Genomic DNA, 21243 nt, shown 5'->3' with positions numbered 1-21243 from the left:
TAGATTTTAGTAAATTTATAGTTTAATGTTATCATTTGATTTTTTACATAAAAATGATTTCAAATTTAGAAAACTTTGTTATATACAGAGATTAGTTTGTACCATTTAAAAAAAAATCTAATACAAATGTTGTTTAAAGTAAAAATATAGAATAATTGTCTTCATATCAATTATAATTTGAAATAATATGTATGCAAAAACTTAAAATAAAATAGGAATACTTCTTATTTTTTTGAATAAATATAGAAAGTTAACATTTAAGTTTAGATTTCATCTTTTTAATTTTCAATTTATGTTGATTCATTTTGAAAAATAGACATAGAACTTTGTATAGTTTTAAAATTTGAAATGATTTATAAACAAGAAGAAAAATTAAAATATATGCTATACAAATTTATTTCTATTTTTTTTTAGATTATTTCTATTTTTTTAATTTAGTAAGTATTAAGATAAAAATGAAATGCATGCAATTAAATATTATTTACATACCTTTAATAAATAGAGAGATTTTATTTGTATCTAGGTTTTAGTTTTATAATTATAGTTTAATTTTATAATTAAAATCTTTTTAAATAAAAAGATTTAAAAATTAGAAATGTTTGTCATATATGTAAATTAATTTATATTTCTTTTTATTTTAAAAAATTTCATAATTATTTATTCATTTAAAATAAAAAAATTTATTTTAATTCCAACATAATACATAATATAAGCATTTATTTACCTATATTTTAATAATGTATTCTAGGATCATTATATTCTCACAACTTTTAGAACTATCCATTATGTAAATCCTAACTATAACCATAATCTCAATCATAACTATAATCATAATCTCAATTCTAACCATATTCATTTTCCCAAACCCTTAACTCTAGGTTAAACCTTAATCCAAACTTTAATCATGTACCTACAATGTGACCTTAACTATGGCTTAAACCTTAAACATAATGTTAATTCCAACTTAATTCAATTTTGTCTATGGATTGAAAATTGTATTCACCTACTAAAAATATAAATCCATTTATCTTAATAAATTAACCATTTACCTATCATTAAAATTTATTAAATCATACTTAGAAATTGAACCCTTACCTAAAAAAATGAGTTTTCGATACTTTCCAAAATCTTCTCTATAAACCTAACTCTAATACTTACATAGAACAAAATTGAATCATAATCTATTTAAAACATAAACAAGTTAACCCTAATCCTACACTACGTAATTAATTTTAGGAAATGTTTGTGTACCATAGCCTTAATTCTAAGTGATATTAAAAATTTAGGATATATTTGAATCATAATCCTAACTCTAATCTTGTCCAACTTGAAACATAACCTCAAACTTAACTCTAACCCTAATTAAATATTATGTTAAATTGAAAATCTAATCTAATTATAATTCTAAATCTAACCATAATAGTTCTTTGTTTTCTTTCATTCAATTGCACAAATCATTCCTATCGACTAATCGTTGCACGTAACTGCTAGTATTTATTATAACCCTTAAAATAACCAAATGAACATGATACTAAACAAAATACTCTTAGAACAAAATTGACACTACAATATGTAGTGACACATCTCCTAATTATTAATTTGTAATATATAACAAATATTGAAGAACGTACACACCTAGATAATGCTAAATTCAAATTTCCTGTAATAATTTACAAAAATAAAATAAAATGACTTTTCAAGATACCAAATGAAAAAAGCACCATTCCAAGATATAAAAGCATGACAGCAAGGAAAAATTCTTACTACAAAGTTGACGCACTCAAGCGAAGGAATTAATGCCGTCCGACATATTCGCCGTTAGAAAATTGAGAAAGTTAGCAATGGGATTTTTTTCGTTGGAACCGGATGGCATCTGCTGAGCTTTTCTCAATTGTAAAATTCTGATTCCGTTTCTCCATTGGAGTTTCTTCTCTTTAAACATGTAGTTCTATCTGCATTTTCTGCCTTGTATTCACAGTTTCATCCTTCTCTCATCATCTTCTTCTATATTTGGTAAGTACTATTTACTTCAAAATAACATATGGTTGACTTCTAATTTGGGTCAGTATTGGGCTTACTCTAATTTCCCTTTCCTATTCATGCTGCTGTCATTTCCTCAGATATCTTAATACGTTATGCTATGACGGGCTTGTGTTTATATGAAATGATTTGATCGAACTATGCGTGTTCGGATTTGTCCCTTCTATAACATGGATGATGGAAGGTTAATGTTAACGCCTTTGCGGGTTTCTATCGCAACATGGGTTTAATTGTGTCCCAGCGCCCTTTCAAGGTACTTATGGAGGCTTCATGCGGGCCCTCCTTTAGTGTGTGCTTGTAACGGATTAAGGCATTGGTTTGGGGTTATGATGTTAATGGGGTTACTCTTATGCACATGCAGGTTTGCGAACCAGTTTCCCGAGAGGTTAAATTGAGTACCCGCCTCTCTACTTCTTTGATCCCAATAATGTAGCTTTGATTTCCTTCTGGTGTGTGCAGATCAGGGTTTATACCATGGAAATTGTTTTAGTGTCTATGAAAGCTTGGTTTTTGAAGTCTAGTGCCTGAGATCGCAGCTTCTAAACCATTAGGAAAGGTTACATTGGGTGCCTGCCGCTCTAAATCTGTGGTCCTAATAATGTAATGTGTTTCACGTGATATAGCAGAAAATGGGTTAGTGTAAAGACGTTGTTTTGATGTCCATGGATTCTTTTTTATCAAATTTGAGTGGTAAAAATGCTTCCCAGTGTCTACTGAGATGCATGACTTGGTGGATGATGAACTCTCCACAGGGTACCAATCGTCTCCGGCTAGTCAATCTTAGTGAACCCAGGATTGTGATTAATTATAGAAACAATTGCCTCAGGACCGCAAATAGTAAAAGCCTAACAGTCTCGCTTCTCCATTCTTGGCTAGAGGGATTCTGCATGGGCTTGAAATTCCTAAATTGGTGCTCCAGTGATGTAATTGGTCTGCAATTGTAAAGAGAAAACTGCACTAAAATGGCAGCTTAGGCCTTGACAGTATCGACGCCAATTAATTTGAGGAAATCTTTACTTATGTATGCTAAATCGCATTTTAGTCTTCCATTATAAACTTTGGAGCATTCTGAATAAAATGAATATTAAAAAATGCCTGCAAATATAATTTCAACAGAAATCACCAGGAAAGATGCAAAGTTTAACAAGATGCTGACAAATGACATTGCAGCTGGAAGGGCAGGAAGAGCTGCATTTAGTATTGAATTCAATTTTTGTTATTGTAAAAAGTCTACGGACAATGTTTGCCAATGTCTTTTTAATTTTCTTACAACTTATATTATTATTTGGAATTCAGTCAGAGATCACGATCCTGCATGTGTGAAACACAATAAAGGTCATATCTTTTCTGGGAAATTAAAAGGCACTATCCAAGACAGCACCATAAGCATTGCCATGCACAACAACGGGGAAAAATCATGAACAGAATCTCTTCAGTTTGGCATGTGCAAATAGGAAGAAGCAAAGAAAAATTGGTGGGTCAGCATATGCCTCCACATGGAATACTGTAAGACGGAAATCTTCACTAACCACAGCTAATAATAAGATTTTGCATTAAAGGTGATACTCATGACTGGTTAAAATAGCCTAACTGTCTAATTTCATACAATACATGAGTATGCAGTGCCATATATTGTTTACACACACACAACATATACATATAGAAATACATGCGCGCACACACAGTGATAGGTAAAATAAAAGTGCAGTTTTGGGACCTTTCTCTTTCTTAATTGTAAGGAAACATTTACACTTCATATACAGTGGATATTGCCCATACAATTATCCAAAGTCATTGGCCAGGAAAATCTTGAAGCCCCTAACCTTTACTTCCTGAAAACTGAAGATTGTCATGGAAATACTTAGAACTTCATCCAGCCAGAAGTCAACAAAATTGGAGTTTCACATACAAAATAGTACAAATAGGCAATAACTAAAAACCTATTTTAATTGCATATTATCTTTTAGTGACATTGTTTCAGCTTGACTGCTCCCTCAAAAGCTATGGTTCTCTGTTTTGCTTTTTAAAAAGAAGCATTTAATTTTCTCTCCTCTCTTTCTTCCTTTGAGACTTTTTTATTGAAAATTGACTTGATATTCAAGTTGATAGCCGCAAAGTGCAATCGCGAAATTAACAATTCATGCAGTATGTATTGAAATTGAGCTGCTTTAGATGAGTTCAAGAAAAGTCAACTACAGAGTTTCTCTCAGCACATCAGACTAAATATAGTCCATAAATCATGGGACTTGGCTTTACGCTTAAGTTGTCTCAGTTGTTTCAAAACAGTGCTGCATAGTTGTATTCAAAAACGTGAAAAAATATCCAGTAAACATAACTCAATATTGTCATCAAAGGCATGTTTTCGTGGGAAATTAGACTGTTTTGTACCTCAACAACTCAGGACACTTTGAAAAGGGTAATACTTCATTTGTATTGTATTTTGAAAAAAATCAACCTTTACAATAAACTATTTAGCAATCTATCCATTTTTGTAAAAAATTACAATTGTTAAATTACTTTCAAAGGTAGCAAGCAGGTTATCCTTTTCAAGAATGATAGTGGGGCTGGGTGGTTTGAACAAGTTAATTTCTAATCCTCTTTTGCTGCGATTAACATTCTCGATATGTGGATATTAATTGTTTATAGGGTTAAGTAACTTACCAAGGTTTTCAACTTTCATGATATTATTCTCAGCTTGGTATATTCTGATGTATTGAACCTTTGAGCAATTTTGATATTAATGCAGAAAATAACTATGTAGCTTTTGGAAAAGAAAAAAGGGTAAAGTTATCTTCTTTGTCATTTGATGCATACATTTGCTCATAATCTCTCTATAAGGCATGATTAGCATTCCTCTCTTTGATATCTACATGGTGACTGATTTGATAAGAAAATATTTTGATATCCTCAGGCATCTTCATAGCTTTAATTTCTAAAAACTGAACACCTTGCTTGATGTGTCCATTAAGAGATGGATCATTATAAGAATGAAATTAAAGTTAGGGCAATTGATGTAGAAGAAAAGGGTCTATGTTGGCATTGTTCACTGTGTCGTTTTTCTATATCCCTTCTTACTCTGGACGAGGAAGGAATATAAATATTAAATATCTTCTTACACAGATATGCTCAATACTTGTTTGTGCTGTGAAATTTTTACATTTACTATCCTGTCTATCTTCACTTCAAAGAATTCTTCTAGTGGTCCATTGCAAAAAAATTCTTTAGACTTTCTAAATAATGTGTCTATTATCAATCAGGTTGTGTGCTGATAGCTTGTGCGAGTTCTTTTTCACGTTAAAATGGGGATTGTTAAAAGCAAATTTGGTCAGGGATCTGGTATATTCAAGCAACCGAGTAAACCCTCCAATATAGAAATTAAGATGGTTGACATTATGAAGAAACGAAAAGGCTCTAGAGAATGCAGTGTGAAATCATTCAATAGCGTCATTATGAAGTTCAACAAAATCGATGAAAGCTTTAAAAAGCTTCGAGGTCTTTTTCAGAAAATTGGTACATTTCTTGTCCTTTTTATTATTTCTTTCTGTTTATTATGTTTCTAATTTTACATCTGATTATACTATTTTTCCCTTTCTCAGTAAAACACATGATCCATGCCATTTCTCAATAAGAGGTTTCTAGCATTTAATATTTGATGCCTTTCTATGCATTTTCTTGATAAATAGGTATTGAAATAGTTACTTTGACTTGTAATATCCATAAATGATAGTTTACTAGTTAGCTTTTGGTTTGCCTTAACATGTAAATTGTAATATCCTCCCCTGATTTGAACTTTGACTTGCAGAAATTTAACTTAAGGAATATTGTCAAACACTTTGTATGCAAACTCATAAAGCCGATTTCCTCAATAAATTTCTTTCCAATGAGTAGATTTACGAACAACTATGAAGTGACATTAAAATGCATAATACACATCATAACTTTTTCACAAACACTTGGTACACATTCAATAGTATATGAAAAATCTGGAAACTCTTTCAATTTGCTAATAAAGGGTGATTTTTAAATGTAGATGTGCACTTACAGCTGCCTTAAAGGCTGCAACAACTATTCAGACTTGTATTCAACAATTATTATGCAAAATATCAAAATTTGACAGAAGAAACCTGGAATTAGTGGCCGTAGTATTTTGCAGATGTAGTCGGCCAGCCTTCCAAACTTCTAATCAGCCGGAAAAATAAGTAAACTTGATACCAACACTGTTCACGCCGTACTGTAGCAAAATACTGTTCATGCCGACTGTAGCAAAAACTAACTTCAGATCTACACCTCAAACCCTTGTAAATTTCTTTATGCAAACGCCCCAAATGAAATCCAGTGTGTTTCCTGAAGTGAAAACACCCTTGATCCTCCTGACTGTGTCTTCCAATAGCGAAGAGAATGCTAGCAAAGAGGGATTCCGTCCTCCAAGCCCGATAATCAAATATCCAGCAACATAACATTAATCTTCATCCAAGCATACCAAAAAAAAAAATTCTTCCATTTCTTTTATAGTGTTCTCACAAGAGCTCAATCCTTCGTTTTCTCCATGTGGGATAAAACATAACTCCCTTTATGTACCTTATGTCTCCAATGTGTTATAAAAATAAAGGGAACTCTTTTAATTTAAATATTTCCCACAAACTATAGTCTATGCATTAATAAAGTTAAATATTTAAATTTAACTTTATAAAATGGCTTTATCAATGCATAACAAATCTTATCAATGATAAATAAATCTTCTTGTCGATTTTAAACAATTACCATCGACATACCACTGTGACTGAATGTCCGGCCATGTCCAAGATGACTTACTATAAATAGTAAGTATGCCCAAAGTTGCCTCAGAACCCCTCAGAAAGACCTGCAACTGAAACTGTCTAGGCCAAATGGCCTCTAAGCCCCTTTAATGTCCTAGTTAGCCTACGGGACTGTGGGGAAATAGGCTAATGACAACATCATGCTATGAATGCTAGAAAGGGGACATTACAGTCCGCCTTTCCCAAAATTGCTTGTCCTCAAGCAATTTCAGCTCTGGATGCTGCAATATCTGCTCATTTTCCCAAGTAGCATCCTCAACAGGTAGGTTCCTCCACTTCACTAGATACTCCCTGATAATCCTCCTGCGAAGCACCCTCTCCCTGGAGTCAAGTATGGCCTCAGGAACCAAGATAAGCTTCCCCTCATCATCAAGAGGTGGCAATACTACTGAAGGCACCACATTGTGACCCAATGCCTTCTTAAGGCGTGACACATGGAACACATTATGCACTTTACTGTCTGCAGGCAACTCCAACTCATAAGCTACTTCGCCCACTCTCCTGATTACTTTGAACGGTCCATAGTAGCGTGGTTTCAATTTCTCTACTCCACTCTTCTTGAGAGAGGACTGTCTATACGGCTGTAACATGAGGTACACCATATCTCCCACCTCAAAAGACCTCTCAACCCTATGCTGATCAGCATATTGCTTCTGCTGATTTTGTGCCTTTTGCAAATTTTCCTTCAAGGATCGCATAATGTCCTGACACTCCTGCAAAGTATCCTTGGCCTTAGGCACCCTGCTGTCCCCAAATAACAAATCCAAAAAATTAGGAGCATCATACCCGTACAGTGCCATAAAAGGGGACATTTGAATAGACATATGGAAAGAGGTATTATAGCAGTACTCCTCTAGATGTAGCCACTTCACCCAAGCCTTTTGCTCTCCTGCAATGTAGTTTCGAAGGTACCCCTCAACCCATTTGTTCACTATCTCTGTCTGCCCATCAGTTTGGGGGTGGTAGCTGGTACTCGGAGTGAGCTCTGTTCCACATAACCTGAACAACTCTTGCCAAAAGTGGCTCATAAATCTGCTGTCTCTGTCACTGACTATGCTCCGTGGTATCCCATGTAGTCTGAATACCTCTCGAAAAAATAGTTCTGCTATTTGTGCTGCTGAATATGTAGACGAAATTGCAAAGAAATGTGCAAATTTCGTCAATCTGTCTACCACAACAAAGATACAATCCCGACCCTGTGCCTTGGGGAGGCCTGTGATAAAATCCATGGAAATGCTATCCCACTTCTTCTCTGGTATGGGTAGGGGCTGTAGTAAACCACCTGGAAAAGAATGTTCCTGTTTGTTCTGTTGACACACAGGGCATTCCCTAACAAACTGAAGCACCTTTGATTTGAGTCCTTTCCAAGTGAAGCGCTCTCTCACCTACCGATATGTCTTAAAGAATCCGGGATGTCCTGCCATTGGTGAATCATGAAATGCCCTCAAAATCTTCTGCTTCATAGCAGACCCGGGTACTAAATAAATCCTTTCCTTGTAGATGATCAGATCATTTACGACAGTGTATCGACTATCTTGAATAGCTCCCTCAATAATGCTAGATGCCCAACTATCCTTAGCATATTCTGCCAAGATCATCTCTCTCCAATCATCCATGACTATCCCAATAGCAAGCAAATGAGGCCTTCTAGATAAAGCATCTGCAACAATATTTTTCTTCCCTTTGACATAGGCTATGTCAAAATCATAGGCCTGTAATTTACTCACCCATTTCTGTTGCCTATCATTAAGGTCCTTCTGTCCAAGGAAATGTTTCAAGCTATTATGATCTATTTTTACTGTGAATCGGCTTCCCACTAAGTACTGCCTGAACTTAGCTAGCGCGTGCATGATTGCTAGCATCTCTTTGTCATAGATGCTGTAGGTTCTCTCCACACCTCGTAATTTTCTACTCTCATATGCGATGGGATGTTTGTCTTGCATGAGAACAGCTCCTATGCCCTCTCCCGAGGCATCACACTACAGCTCAAAGGGCCTGGTGAAATCTGGAATGGCTAAAACAGGACATGTACTCATCAGCTCCTTAAACCTGTCAAAACAATCCTGAGCCCTCTCTGACCACTTGAAACTATCTTTCCGTGTCAAATCTGTAAGTGGTGCTGCTATCTGTGAAAATTCCTTCACAAATCTGCGGTAGAACCCACAAAGCCCGAGAAATCCCTTGAGTTGTGAAGTGTTCCTCGGTGGTGGCCAATCCAGAATGGCCCTGATCTTGTCTGGGTCAACCCGAACACTTCCTGCACTAATAATATGCCCTAGATAGAGCAACTCTGTCATCCCAAACTCACATTTACTCATCTTGGCATATAATGACTCCCTCTCTAGAATACTGAGCACTGTATCAATATGCTTCAAATGTTCCTCCCAAGTACGGCTGTATATCAGTATATCATCAAAAAATATCAACACAAACTTCCTCAACTGATCTCTGAACACTCTATTCATACAGGACTGGAAAGTGGCAGGGGCATTTGTCAACCCAAAGGGCATGACTAAGAACTCAAAATGTCCATAGTGGCATCTAAAAGCTGTCTTCTCCACATCCACCTCTCTAACCCGTATCTGATGGTAGCCAGATCTCAAATCAATCTTGGAGAAGTAGCATGCACCATGCAATTCATCAATAAGCTCATCGATGCGCGGGATAGGGTATCGGTTCTGGATTGTCTTCTTGTTTAGCTCTCTATAATCAATGCACATCCTCATTGTACCATCCTTCTTCTTCACCAATACTACTGAAGAAGCGAAAGGACTTTTGCTTGGCTGTATGTGCCCCATGTCAATCAACTCCTTAATTGCCTTTTCTATTTCATCCTTATATCTCTTCAGATGGCGGTAAGGTGTGATGATAACTGGCTTAGCCCCTTCCTTTAATTCAATAACATGCTTGATTCCCCTATCCGGGGGGTCTCCCTGGAGGTATCTCACCAAACACCTTAGTATGTTTGGTTATTATTTTTTGTACATTAGGTGGATACTCTAGTTTATGCTGCTCTGTCATCTCAGGCATTACTCTAAACTCTGCTGCCCACTGCACCTGATCATGTCTAAAGAAACTCTGCATCCGCTTGAGTGACACCACTCGAAGTCTCCCATTTGACAAACCTCTGAGCACTATCTTCTTACCATTTGCCTCAAACCTCATTTCCATTTTCTCAAGGTTAAATGTAAACTCTACCAGAGACTTCATCCAGTTCATCCCAAGCACCATATCCTGATCACCAATGTTGACCACAAAGAAATCTCCTGTCATGTCATAATCTCCCAAACGAAGCTGCAAGTTGGAGATTTTCTTGGTACATTCAATTTTGAAGCCATCGGCAACCATCACCTTAAATCCCCTATGCTCCTCTGTATGTAGCCCTCTGCGTGTCACAAACTTCTCATCAATGAAGTTATGTGTCGCCCCTGTATCAATGAGTGCCACAACTCTCTGTCCATCCAAGGTTCCCCTAACTCTGAAAGTGACGGCCTCCTGTATACTTGACAACTGAGCTATCGTGCTATCACCGCGTGCTTCCTCCTGTGAAGAACTATCATCATCTCCATTTGATTCAGATGACTGCTCTGAATCTCCATCTACTGACTCTTTGGCTGAAAAGTACTCCATCTGCTTAGCTTTTGCTTTCAATGGACACTTATGTGACAAATCCCAAGGCTCCCTGCAATGAAAACAAAGCTTCTTCTTCCTGAGATCATTAAGTGTCTCATTGTCCAACCTCTTACTTTCCTCCTTAGCTGGCTGAACCTCTCTATGAAAAGGTTTCTTGTCCTTATCTTTCCTTGAAGGGAAACTCTTTGCCTGGAATTTATTTTTTGAAGATGAAGAGGAATCCATGTCACGAGCTTTCTTAATGGCTTCCTGCAAAGTGGGAGGGTTGAGAGCTTTAATCCACCCTCTCAACGGATCAGCTAACCCATCCATAAATAGAACTAGTATCCTCTGTTCAGATACATCTGTTACTAACACTGCAAGTTTCTGAAACTCTGAAATGTATGTTTCCAATGAACCCCACTGTTTAAGCTGAGCTAACTCCTTGAAATGGAGTTCTGGATCCTTCCTATCAAAACGTTCAATCAGCCTCTCTGTAAACTCCACATATGAGGTAATGTGTGCATGTCCCATAGTGACCATACCATGATGCCACCACTCGTGTGCTAACCCATCCAGATGAATTGCTGCGTACTTAATAGCTTCTTCCTCGGGCATAGGGTTCAATTGAAAGTATGTGTCAAGCTTTTGAACCCAAGCTCTTGCTGTAGACTTTCCTGAGCCATCATAATATGGTAACTCAAGTCTCCCTACTTTCTTCCGTAGCTCATATCTCTGGTTCCTGTCATGTCCATGTGGCATATGTTTCATCCGCACATCCATATACTCCCTAAAGGAAATTGCAACAATAAAATCTGGCCCTCCGGCTTCCCAATCTCTCCTCAACTGGTCCTGTATATCAGTAATCTGGGGCTCTGGTACGAGCTGCTCTGGAGCTCTAGGAGGAAATGTAGGAATCATGGGCCTTGAACTCACTGTCCTAGCTCGCTGGGGTGCATGACCGAAATTGTTCCCAACTTGTTCATCTCCATTATGTGTCCCATCCTGATCATTTCCATTCTGATTGTTACCATTCTGATTATTTCCTCCACCCATGTTAGCATTCAACCCCATTTGATGAGCCATCATCTGCATCATAAGATCCAATCTCTGATTCTGTTCCTGTGCCCTTTGTTCTGCTACTCGCTGACCCTGTACCAAGGTCTCTAATAACTGTAAGAATCTTTCCTCTCTAGGCTCTGGACTGGCATTCCCGCCTCCACCTAATCTTGTATTCCTGTCATCTCGGTCACCCATATTGCTGTCTTGATCAAAGAATACCTCCGCTGTGTCTGTATGACTGGATTCTATACCCCCCATGTACGGATGAACTAGACTGTTTGCTTTGTAGGTCTGAACTCCTACTTTGTCTTGCTCTGGTATTGCGGAAATTAGAAGGCCCCTGTCGCATGCTCAAACATAAATGCTCTGATTTTAGTGTTTTGACATTTCATCAAACACTTTCCCCTCTATCCGCCAGTTCCAAATTTCCTATAAGACCTCCACAGGATGGCAGGACTTATAGCTCTGATACCACTGTAATATCCTCCCCTGATTTGAACTTTGACTTGCAGAAATTTAATTTAAGGAATATTGTCAAACATTTTGTATGCAAACTCATAAAGCTGATTTCCTCAATAAATTGCTTTCCAATGAGTAGATTTACGAACAACTATGAAGTGACATTAAAATGCATAATACACATCATAACTTTTTCACAAACACTTGGTACACATTCAATAGTATATGAAAAATCTGGAAACCCTTTCAATCTGCTAATAAAGGGTGATTTTTAAATGTAGATGTGCACTTACAGCTGCCTTAAAGGCTGCAACAACTATTCAGACTTGTATTCAACAATTATTATGCAAAATATCAAAATTTGACAGAAGAAACGTGGAATTAGTGGCCGTAGTATTTTGCAGATGTAGTCGGCCAGCCCTCCAAACTTCTAATCAACCAGAAAAACAAGTAAACTTGATACCAACACTATTCACGCCGTACTGTAGCAAAATACTGTTCATGCCGACTGTAGCAAAAACTAACTTCAGATCTGCACCTCAAACCCTTGTAAATTTCTTTATGCAAACGCCCCAAATGAAACTCAGTGTGTTTCCTGAAGTGAAAACACCCTTGATCCTCCTGACTGTGTCTTCCAACAGCGAAGAGAATGCTAGCAAAGAGGGATTCCATCCTCCAAGCCCGATAATCAAATATCCAGCAACATAACATTAATCTTCATCCAAGCATACCAAAAAAAAAAACTCTTCCATTTCTTTTATAGTGTTCTCACAAGAGCTCAATCCTTCGTTTTCTCCATGTAGGATAAAACATAACTCCCTTTATGTACCTTATGTCTCCAATGTGTTATAAAAATAAAGGGAACTCTTTTAATTTAAATATTTCCCACAAACTATAGTCTATGCATTAATAAAGTTAAATATTTAAATTTAACTTTATAAAATGGCTTTATCAATGCATAACAAATCTTATCAATGATAAATAAATCTTCTTGTTGATTTCAAACAATTACCATCGACATACCACTGTGACTGAATGTCCGGCCATGTCCAAGATGACTTACTATAAATAGTAAGTATGCCCAAAGTTGCCTCAGAACCCCTCAGAAAGACCTGCAACTGAAACTGTCTGGGCCAAATGGCCTCTAAGCCCCTTTAATGTCCTAGTTAGCCTACGGGACTGTGGGGAAATAGGCTAATGACAACATCATGCTATGAATGCTAGAAAGGGGACATTACATAAATTCCAAGGGCCAAACAAGGATTTGGTACATTAAATGTTTTTTCTAGGGATTTTCTTTAAAGTTTTAAATAGTGGGTAATTATGAATACGATCTTGTGGAAGACATGACAAGGTAGAAAATTGCTCTTAAATAGTTTGTTAATCTGAATGTCACATTAGTGGTATTCCATTAAGGCCTTTTAAAGTGAGCTGAATGTTATTTGTTCATGTTTGAATTTGCATTTTATTTTCAAGATTTACAACTCCTTTTTTTGCCCGTTCTCACATCTTAGGTGTCCTTCAATTGGATTGACTGCATGCCTGTACTTGTTGAGGTGATTGATATCTTGTTATAAATTTTGGAATTCCTTATACTGCTGACCTTATATCTCATTTTGTTTGTTACCCTCCCTCTATCTCATCTCCAAGAGCTTCTATTGCTTTATCCAGCACACTAGAATGGAGTGTTCCACCACCCATTTTCATTGCCAGCCTATGACGTCCCACACAACTGCTGCTTGGTGCCTCAGTAGTATTTCACTTCACACACTTAAAGGATAGAGTGATCTGATCTACTAAAGCCAACAATGATTCCCAGACCAAATCTACAAGTCATCAAAGAGGAACTATCAATTTCATGAAGAAGCAAAAAGAAGATTTGGCTAATCGTTGACATTACAATTAGGGTTTCTTAAACGGGGCGGAGACAATTAAGGGAATTTTTGGAGCTGATAGGACAAGAAGGCATAAATAGCTCTTCAATCAGCAATTCCAACAGCTCAGTGTTAAAAGAATGACATTTTTAGGACCATCACTGTGAATCACATCACCCCTTTACAGAATAACAGAAATTTTCACGCCAGCCATGGAAAATGGTAACCTGTTTGGGTCAAATCCTGCAGGATTAAACCCAACATAAAGACACTCTTAGTAAGAATGTCTGAGGAGTTTCAGATCTCTACTTCCTTTCTAATCTCCCTTAGCTTCTGATCATTCTCTACTATTCTAGTATCAAACTCAATGTATCTTTCCTTTATATTCTCAAATGTGTATTTATAACTTCACTAGCCTGTGTATTTATAACTTCATTAGCCTTATGCACTGATGCCACCAATGCTAGGTGGTTCTAATCTGTCCATAGAAGCATGCACTTGGAAAGAACTTCTGTTTGTTCCAACTTCTTGATTTTCAAAAGCTCCATTTATTTTAAAAACGAGAAATTTGGAAAGTCTCATCTTTAGGTGGGTACGCTTGTGGATTTTGTAACACTTAAAATGGATTATAATATATATAGCTATGGATGGGAGAGCAGGATGCATTTCTGGGGTTGAAAGAAGTATGACAAACTTTTGATATATAAGCTTTTAAGATATAGAAAGTTTATAGTGGTTAAATTATCAAAATTCAACATGATTGTATTCTGTAGAACTGAGAGCCTATTAGTACAAATTCTGAATGAATTGAAAATATTATGTACTTATGAGGTGAAATTAAAACAAACACATAGTGAACATCCAAAACAAAATAAAAAATTGAGAAATCTGCCATAAAATTCAGTTATGATGAAATTACAAATGCCAAAATGCATGTTCAACCTCAGTGAGAGATTGGAGTGCTCAATACAATACACCTACAAATTCAGTCCATGAGTCATGAAATGGGCTCAATAAAAAAAACAAAATTCAATACTGAATGGCCTCTTCTAACAGTTCTTTTCTCTCCTCTTTTCTGCCTTATTTTAGGCTATAGGTGGCTGGAAAGTGGTAGGGAGCTTGATGGGCCTTTCAACCCCATTCCTTTTTTCTGATTTTTGCTTTTGTTTGAGATCTAGTCAGTTGGATATATTGGGGGAACACAAAAGCACCCTCTTGCCATTCTAGAGATAGCTAGATGTCCCCAAAATTGTTTGGAATCTCTCTTAACATCTTTGAAAATTTCTCATGGCCCCGATTTGTATTAAGAATGGATTTCTATATAGAAATCCCATTGAGATTTCCTAGGGAATTTTCTTAGTTCTTGTGTATTTAAAATTCATGACTTCCCCTTACCCGATGAGGGATATACTTGTTAGATTCCTAGTCATATAGGATGCTCTGTAGTTCTAATAATAACTTATAGGTGGTGACCATTTTGAAGGTTACTAATGCCTCAGGGTCTCTTGTTAATTGTTGACTTTATAAAGATTATATTACAATCTTAAAATGCAATAGTACAGAGCACATGAACTTTAGACAGTGTTTCTTGCTTCTTATATAGTTAATGAACAATACATAAACATTATAAATACTCCTTGCCTACCCATGAAATTTATTTGATTTGTTGTTCAATTCAATCATAATTCATAGTACAGATTTTTCACTTTTTGATTTTGACTTTTGAAGACATTTTGCGTATTATTATTGTAATTATCTTTCAGTGCTCTTAGTCTTTTTCTTGACATCCAAATTTGAGGCTTCAATCTACCCTTGATATGGATTTTTTCCAATTTATATGCTCAATTTAATAGCCACATTCATTGCTTGAATCCATGCCTTGTTGTATCTCTTATCTATGATTTAGTAATTTGGTCTGTCATTATGTAAACCAATAAGAGTGCGCTCTAGAATCCATCTGTTTACTATCATTGAACCTTTGATACAACCCAAAGTTTTAATTGAAGTTCAAATTTCTATTCTTTGCTTCTTCGTATGTGTTAAATATTCCAGGATTTTGGATATGCTACAATGATTTAATGTGTATTTCAAAGCATGTGTATATAGTTTTCAGAGGCATGTCTCTATAGAGTCATGTCCTCTATAACTTGCATTAGTTATTAATAACATTTGCCAATTGTCATGATTAAGAGTATGATAATAACATATATATATATGTGTGTGTGTACGTACACATATAGATATGTATATGTGTATGTATACATACACATATGTATATGTGTATGTATACATACACATATGTATATGTATGTATACATATACATATGTATATATATACATATATATATATACAGTAAGTGAACTAAGTTTATACCTCATTTATATGTACAAAGTATTTAATATATATAAAAATATCTTCGGTGCATTTTATCAGACTAAAACTACACTAACATTAACACTCCCTCTTAGTTAGGGAGGATAAACATATGGGTAAATATTACACCATTGGTAATATTAGAAATGACACATAAGAAAATCTTTGATCAGAAGATTTCCACCATTTTGGTATCACATTTGATATCATGAGTATTGGCCTATCAAAATATCAACATATGATTTTCACCAAGTTCTCAATAAGGTAGTGACCTATAAGAATATCAACACATGATATTCACCAAATACCTATCATATATCTATACAAACAACTCATAGACCATCAAGTGAATGACATCTAACACTTAGTGGTTGATTTACAAGATATAATCTTTCATGATCTATTTCAACATTCACATAAAATGTATATCATGATTTAAGTTATTGTAAGATTGTCACCTTCCAATAACTTCTGCAAATACAAGCAATAATCATTTGGAAGTCGTCACTTCCTCATGGTGTACACAGGGGGCACGCCCATACTCACATGACATCAAAAGTTCACATGAAGTCACCACAGATAGTGTCATGTGGTGTAGACTTATCTCTTATAGACAAGAGTGTATTACAAGAGATTACACTTGGACATTCTTCTTCATGAAGAAACACTAACCTTTTGACCTCCTTGTCATGGTTACTAATAAAGTGTCAAAACTCCCTCTAAGTCTGATATTGACTTTTCTGATCTCTTAGTACAAGGTTGTCTCCGATGAAGTGTCAGACTCCCTTTGAATTTGTTATCATCCTTCTAACCTCCTAGCAGCAAGTCCTGTCGTGCTTCCGTAGTTCAATATATATCTTGATAGCATAAGGCCTTCCAACCTACATCCATGGAGCTTTATCCCATGAATCATAGTCCTTTGACTGCTATAGTTTTTGATCACTGGAAAATCCATCTCGACACGGTCTACACCCTCTGAATCAATACAACCAAGATCATCAAAAGTTTGATTGAAGCATATCTTCTATCTACTCCCTTTCTTTGTCCAAGATTGCCTCTAATGAAATGTAAGACTCCCTCTTGATATAAAAGGATACTCACGATCTCAGTCATCAAGATATTTGCTTCAAGAGCCGCACTTTATCTGGCATGATCATCAAATGACTAATGAACCCTAGGTCAAAACTTCTTTCGAGCTATTGTGATAAGATTGAGCCCTACACAATATTTGGTAGCATGCCCAATGTACCAATCTTCTTTTCTTGCAAGAACATCCCTGCACATCCCCTCTAAGGATAGTCTAAATGGGAATAGAACATTGTTATTATTCCCTCCACAATGGAAATTCTCAGTCTTATATCGTTGAATAATTTTGCATCACATCAATTGTGGTAAAACTTCTGTATGTTCTATTTTTTTCTTCCTTCATTGCAAGGAATTATCTTATCCCATTATTTAGGAGCAACTGCTAACCATCGTCCAATAAATTCCATGTAGAATCCATTACTGCTTCCTCAATGGCCAACTTGGTTTGAATTCTTGTAATAGAGAGCAGCCCTCCATCCATTGAAGCCCTTCAAAACCATTATTGTAGATTGGATGAAACACTTCTAATCTCTCATAACCCTTGATAAATGGGAGGAATTTGAACTCTATCCTTTTATAACATGTAACATTTGGTGGTTCACATATAACACACTTTTATAGTTTGAACATAGACAAATTTGAAAGACATCTCAAACTTGGAACCTCCTACATTATCGTGATATTCCACAAGGGTTGCTTCTTAAATCCATTATAACACTCTGAATGCCTTTGCAATGAAGTATCTTTTGATGAAATGCATATCTCTAAAGCACTCTACCCATCATCTCCCAATATTATGATATTGGGTCTCCTCTTTCGAGAATAATTTTGGATCAATCAACTATCAATGGTGTGTGAGCCATCTCATAGTTTCCCGCAAAGATAATACTTTGAAACTTTACACAGTTTCCTTTGTATGTTTGGAAACATCTTAGTCCATGCTTGATTAAGAGATCCCAGTCTTCACAAAATGTCTATCTTCACATTTGGACATTCACAAATCCATGCTTTGCATCTAGAACTTCTATTACCTCCACCTATCTTCACTTCTCTATGACAAGAAATAACCCCTTCTACATCTCTAAAACAATTAACAAGGTCGGAAACTGCTCATCTAATGTGACATTATGGATTCCTCCTGTCTCTTCACAGAGATGTTTACATATATAACATCCCCACAAAAACTACAAGAAAAGCTCAACTTCCCATTTAGAACACTTGTCAACTGCTTCTGAGATACAATCATGCCCCAAAGAGTAGGTAGTCTTGACTCTTGAGGTCTTCTGTCAAGGCCATGTACTCTGCAGTGGTTTCAACTTGTTGTCCTGATTATGAATGACAATTCTATCTGTAGGCATCAAACGTACACTTTACATGCATTCAGGATGGCAACATTCAGATGAAATTTGAACCTCTCAAACTCTTGTTCGATGATTCTCCTGAGATGAATACAAGGACTTGGTCACTGCGGTTTATCCATTGTCTGACAATCTGAACTGACTCCATTAAATCTAGTTCTGTTTTCTGACAATATTGAGGAGCTAGCTGTGAATAAATCTCAGTGAATGATGACAATCAATCTTCTTAATTCTCTGAAGGCTCCCACAATAATACATATCTCGATATAATCAATAATTGACTAAGTAAGTCTAAATGTCATTTATGAATTCTTCTAATCCCATGATTACGTGGGTTCGGTATATGCTATTACCATTGTTACTGATTTCATTGCCATGTGTTACAGATACTTGACGTAGTATGGGTTTAATGTTGGACATTATATTCATATTTGCCACTCATATACTGAGATAATATTTGGCCTTGCAATGTCCCTTGTGATTCCCTGCAACTGTTGTGACACAGTACCAAATCTCATCATTGAACAAGGTGAATTTGCTCAATGTATCTAGACATGATAAGGCTTGGATGATCTTGCTGAACTCTATCGTGATACTTGCGCCATTAACCTTCAAGGTAAGTATTCAACCAATTTCTCTATGATTCCGACTGATGCCAATGATGATCTCCTTTTAATGATTCGTCAGTTCTCCATGTGATGTCTTCCCGGTATTGTAATTTTCAGATGACAAATTCAGCACTATTATTATTTCAATCTGTCATCTGGGATTGTTGATGGAGATGCGAAAATATAAATTGTTTTAGAGTGTTAATCATCACTACAAATTTACTGCAGAGAATTTCTCACGCTAAGCCCATATCTGAGATTGAGCCAAGCTGGAAACCCCCAAACAATATTCTCCGAATCAAGCCAAATATCCAAAGAAAGATTCGGTCTGAGTCAGATCCGAGCATTTGAGATTGCAGAAAGCTACATGATATTCAAACCGTCATGTGAGCATCAAGAAAATTGCAGTCCAGCATTGCATACTCTCATTCTCACTGTCAGGTGTCCTCTCTATCCATTGTTTATCACCCTTTCCAAAGTTTGGCATGACCCTCTTGCCCAGACATAGAATGAATTATAAGACAAGCCTGTTATTTGTGAATGAGATGAAAAAGAATGCACTTTCCTTAACCTGGTCGATTCTCCTGAGAGTATTGTTGTTCTTCAACGTCCATCTCTCTGATTTTTTTATTTTTTTTGATCACCCTCAACATGATAAGAGACAGATAACTAATTACTGCATGCAACCATAAAGGATAGACGCATAATTTCTAAATTTACTAATCCGGATCCTTATCATCACTTGCACTAAAAAGACATGGAATTTAACTGCGTGAATTATATCCTTGTGCCCTACGAAGGTATCAACACATCAACACATCTTGGAGTCTCAGACCTTTACTTTGCTATCAGCACGCCCAGACACAGATCTGCATGAATCTTTTGCACCACAACTTGTATTTTGATTATTCCCAGCAAATGACCTGCTCTGTTACCATGTTAAGTATTCTAGGATTTTGGATATGCTGTAACTTGTATTAGCACTTGTAGATTTTATGTTAGAGGCATGTCTCTTTAACTCGCATTAGTTATCGAATTGTCATGATGAAGAGTATGATAATAACTTTCATGTATATATCAAATATATGTATACATTAAATGAATTAAGTATATATCTCATATATATATACAAAGTATTTAATATATATACAAATATCTTCAGTGCATTTTATTCAACTGAAACTACACTAACATTAACAATATGTTAGGAATCTCATGTACATTTTGTCCATTTACCATATGTAATATCATGCTCAATGCAAGTTATTTTCATTATATTTTATGGGAAAAGCATCTATACTATCAACATACATAGAAACATCTATTATGCCTAGTATTACAAGATTCAAACTCAGCTCAGACTTGGCAAGCTAATTTTTGATTCAAGACTTAGACTCAGCAACAACTCGGCAAGGACTTGGAATTTTGAAAAACCTAAGAAATTAAAATATTTTAAGGATTTAAAACTCGTTTCATGCATCATTTAATAAATTAACATTAAAGACAAGCAAGAGCCTACAAGACAATGGTAACTTTTGGGATTCTCATGTGGGAGATCTTGGGGTCAAGTCAACTCGAGCTTAACACATAATAATAATAATTAGTTTCAATAAATAATAATAATTAATCTAGGCTTTGACCAATTATCTATAAAAAAACATTAAAGACACAATAATTGAGATAAATAGAAGCTACTTTGCACACATACACAAGTTTACAATGATTATATAATTATAAATGGGAATTTTTGAAGAAAATAAGTTAAACTAAATAATGCATTAGAAATATAAATGGTGTCACTGTCAAATGTCTCCAATATTTATAGAATATGAAATCCATGCAATCAAAAGTTTAAAACTCTTAGAGTTTTAGGTAACTCTGCAACACCCCTAGGATCCAATGAAAGACCACAATAACTTCTACAAGAGAATGGAAAGACAATTGCATTAAGAT

At 35.8% G+C, this 21243-nt stretch overlaps 1 protein-coding gene across 9 annotated transcripts in view; it reads left to right on the top strand.

Moving 5' to 3' along the window:
• The first annotated feature begins 1742 nt into the window (after positions 1 to 1742).
• LOC149556618 (putative calcium-binding protein CML21) overlaps positions 1743 to 21243 on the top strand; it is a 41330-nt gene continuing 21829 nt past the window's right edge. The window contains exons 1-4 of one of the 9 annotated variants that reach the window (XM_089831023.1): positions 1880 to 2013; positions 2121 to 2293; positions 2402 to 2425; positions 5298 to 5550. In XM_089831023.1, coding sequence (XP_089687149.1) covers positions 5340 to 5550 — 211 coding nt within the window. In that variant the 5' untranslated portion in view covers positions 1880 to 2013; positions 2121 to 2293; positions 2402 to 2425; positions 5298 to 5339. Of the gene's footprint in view, positions 2014 to 2120; positions 2294 to 2401; positions 2426 to 2460; positions 2597 to 2621; positions 2641 to 2675; positions 3600 to 5297; positions 5551 to 21243 lie in introns of those variants that run through there. The other 8 variants (XM_089831024.1, XM_089831026.1, XM_089831021.1 and 5 more) reach the window with 8 other exon arrangements.

Source organism: Cupressus sempervirens, chromosome 5, assembly GCF_028749045.1.
Source record: "Cupressus sempervirens isolate cs-2001-9-10 chromosome 5, ASM2874904v1, whole genome shotgun sequence".
In the NCBI taxonomy this organism is placed as follows: Eukaryota; Viridiplantae; Streptophyta; class Pinopsida; order Cupressales; family Cupressaceae; genus Cupressus; species Cupressus sempervirens.
The sequence above is the reverse complement of the archived record's forward strand: the minus strand, read 5'-3'. Positions and strand labels throughout refer to the sequence as shown.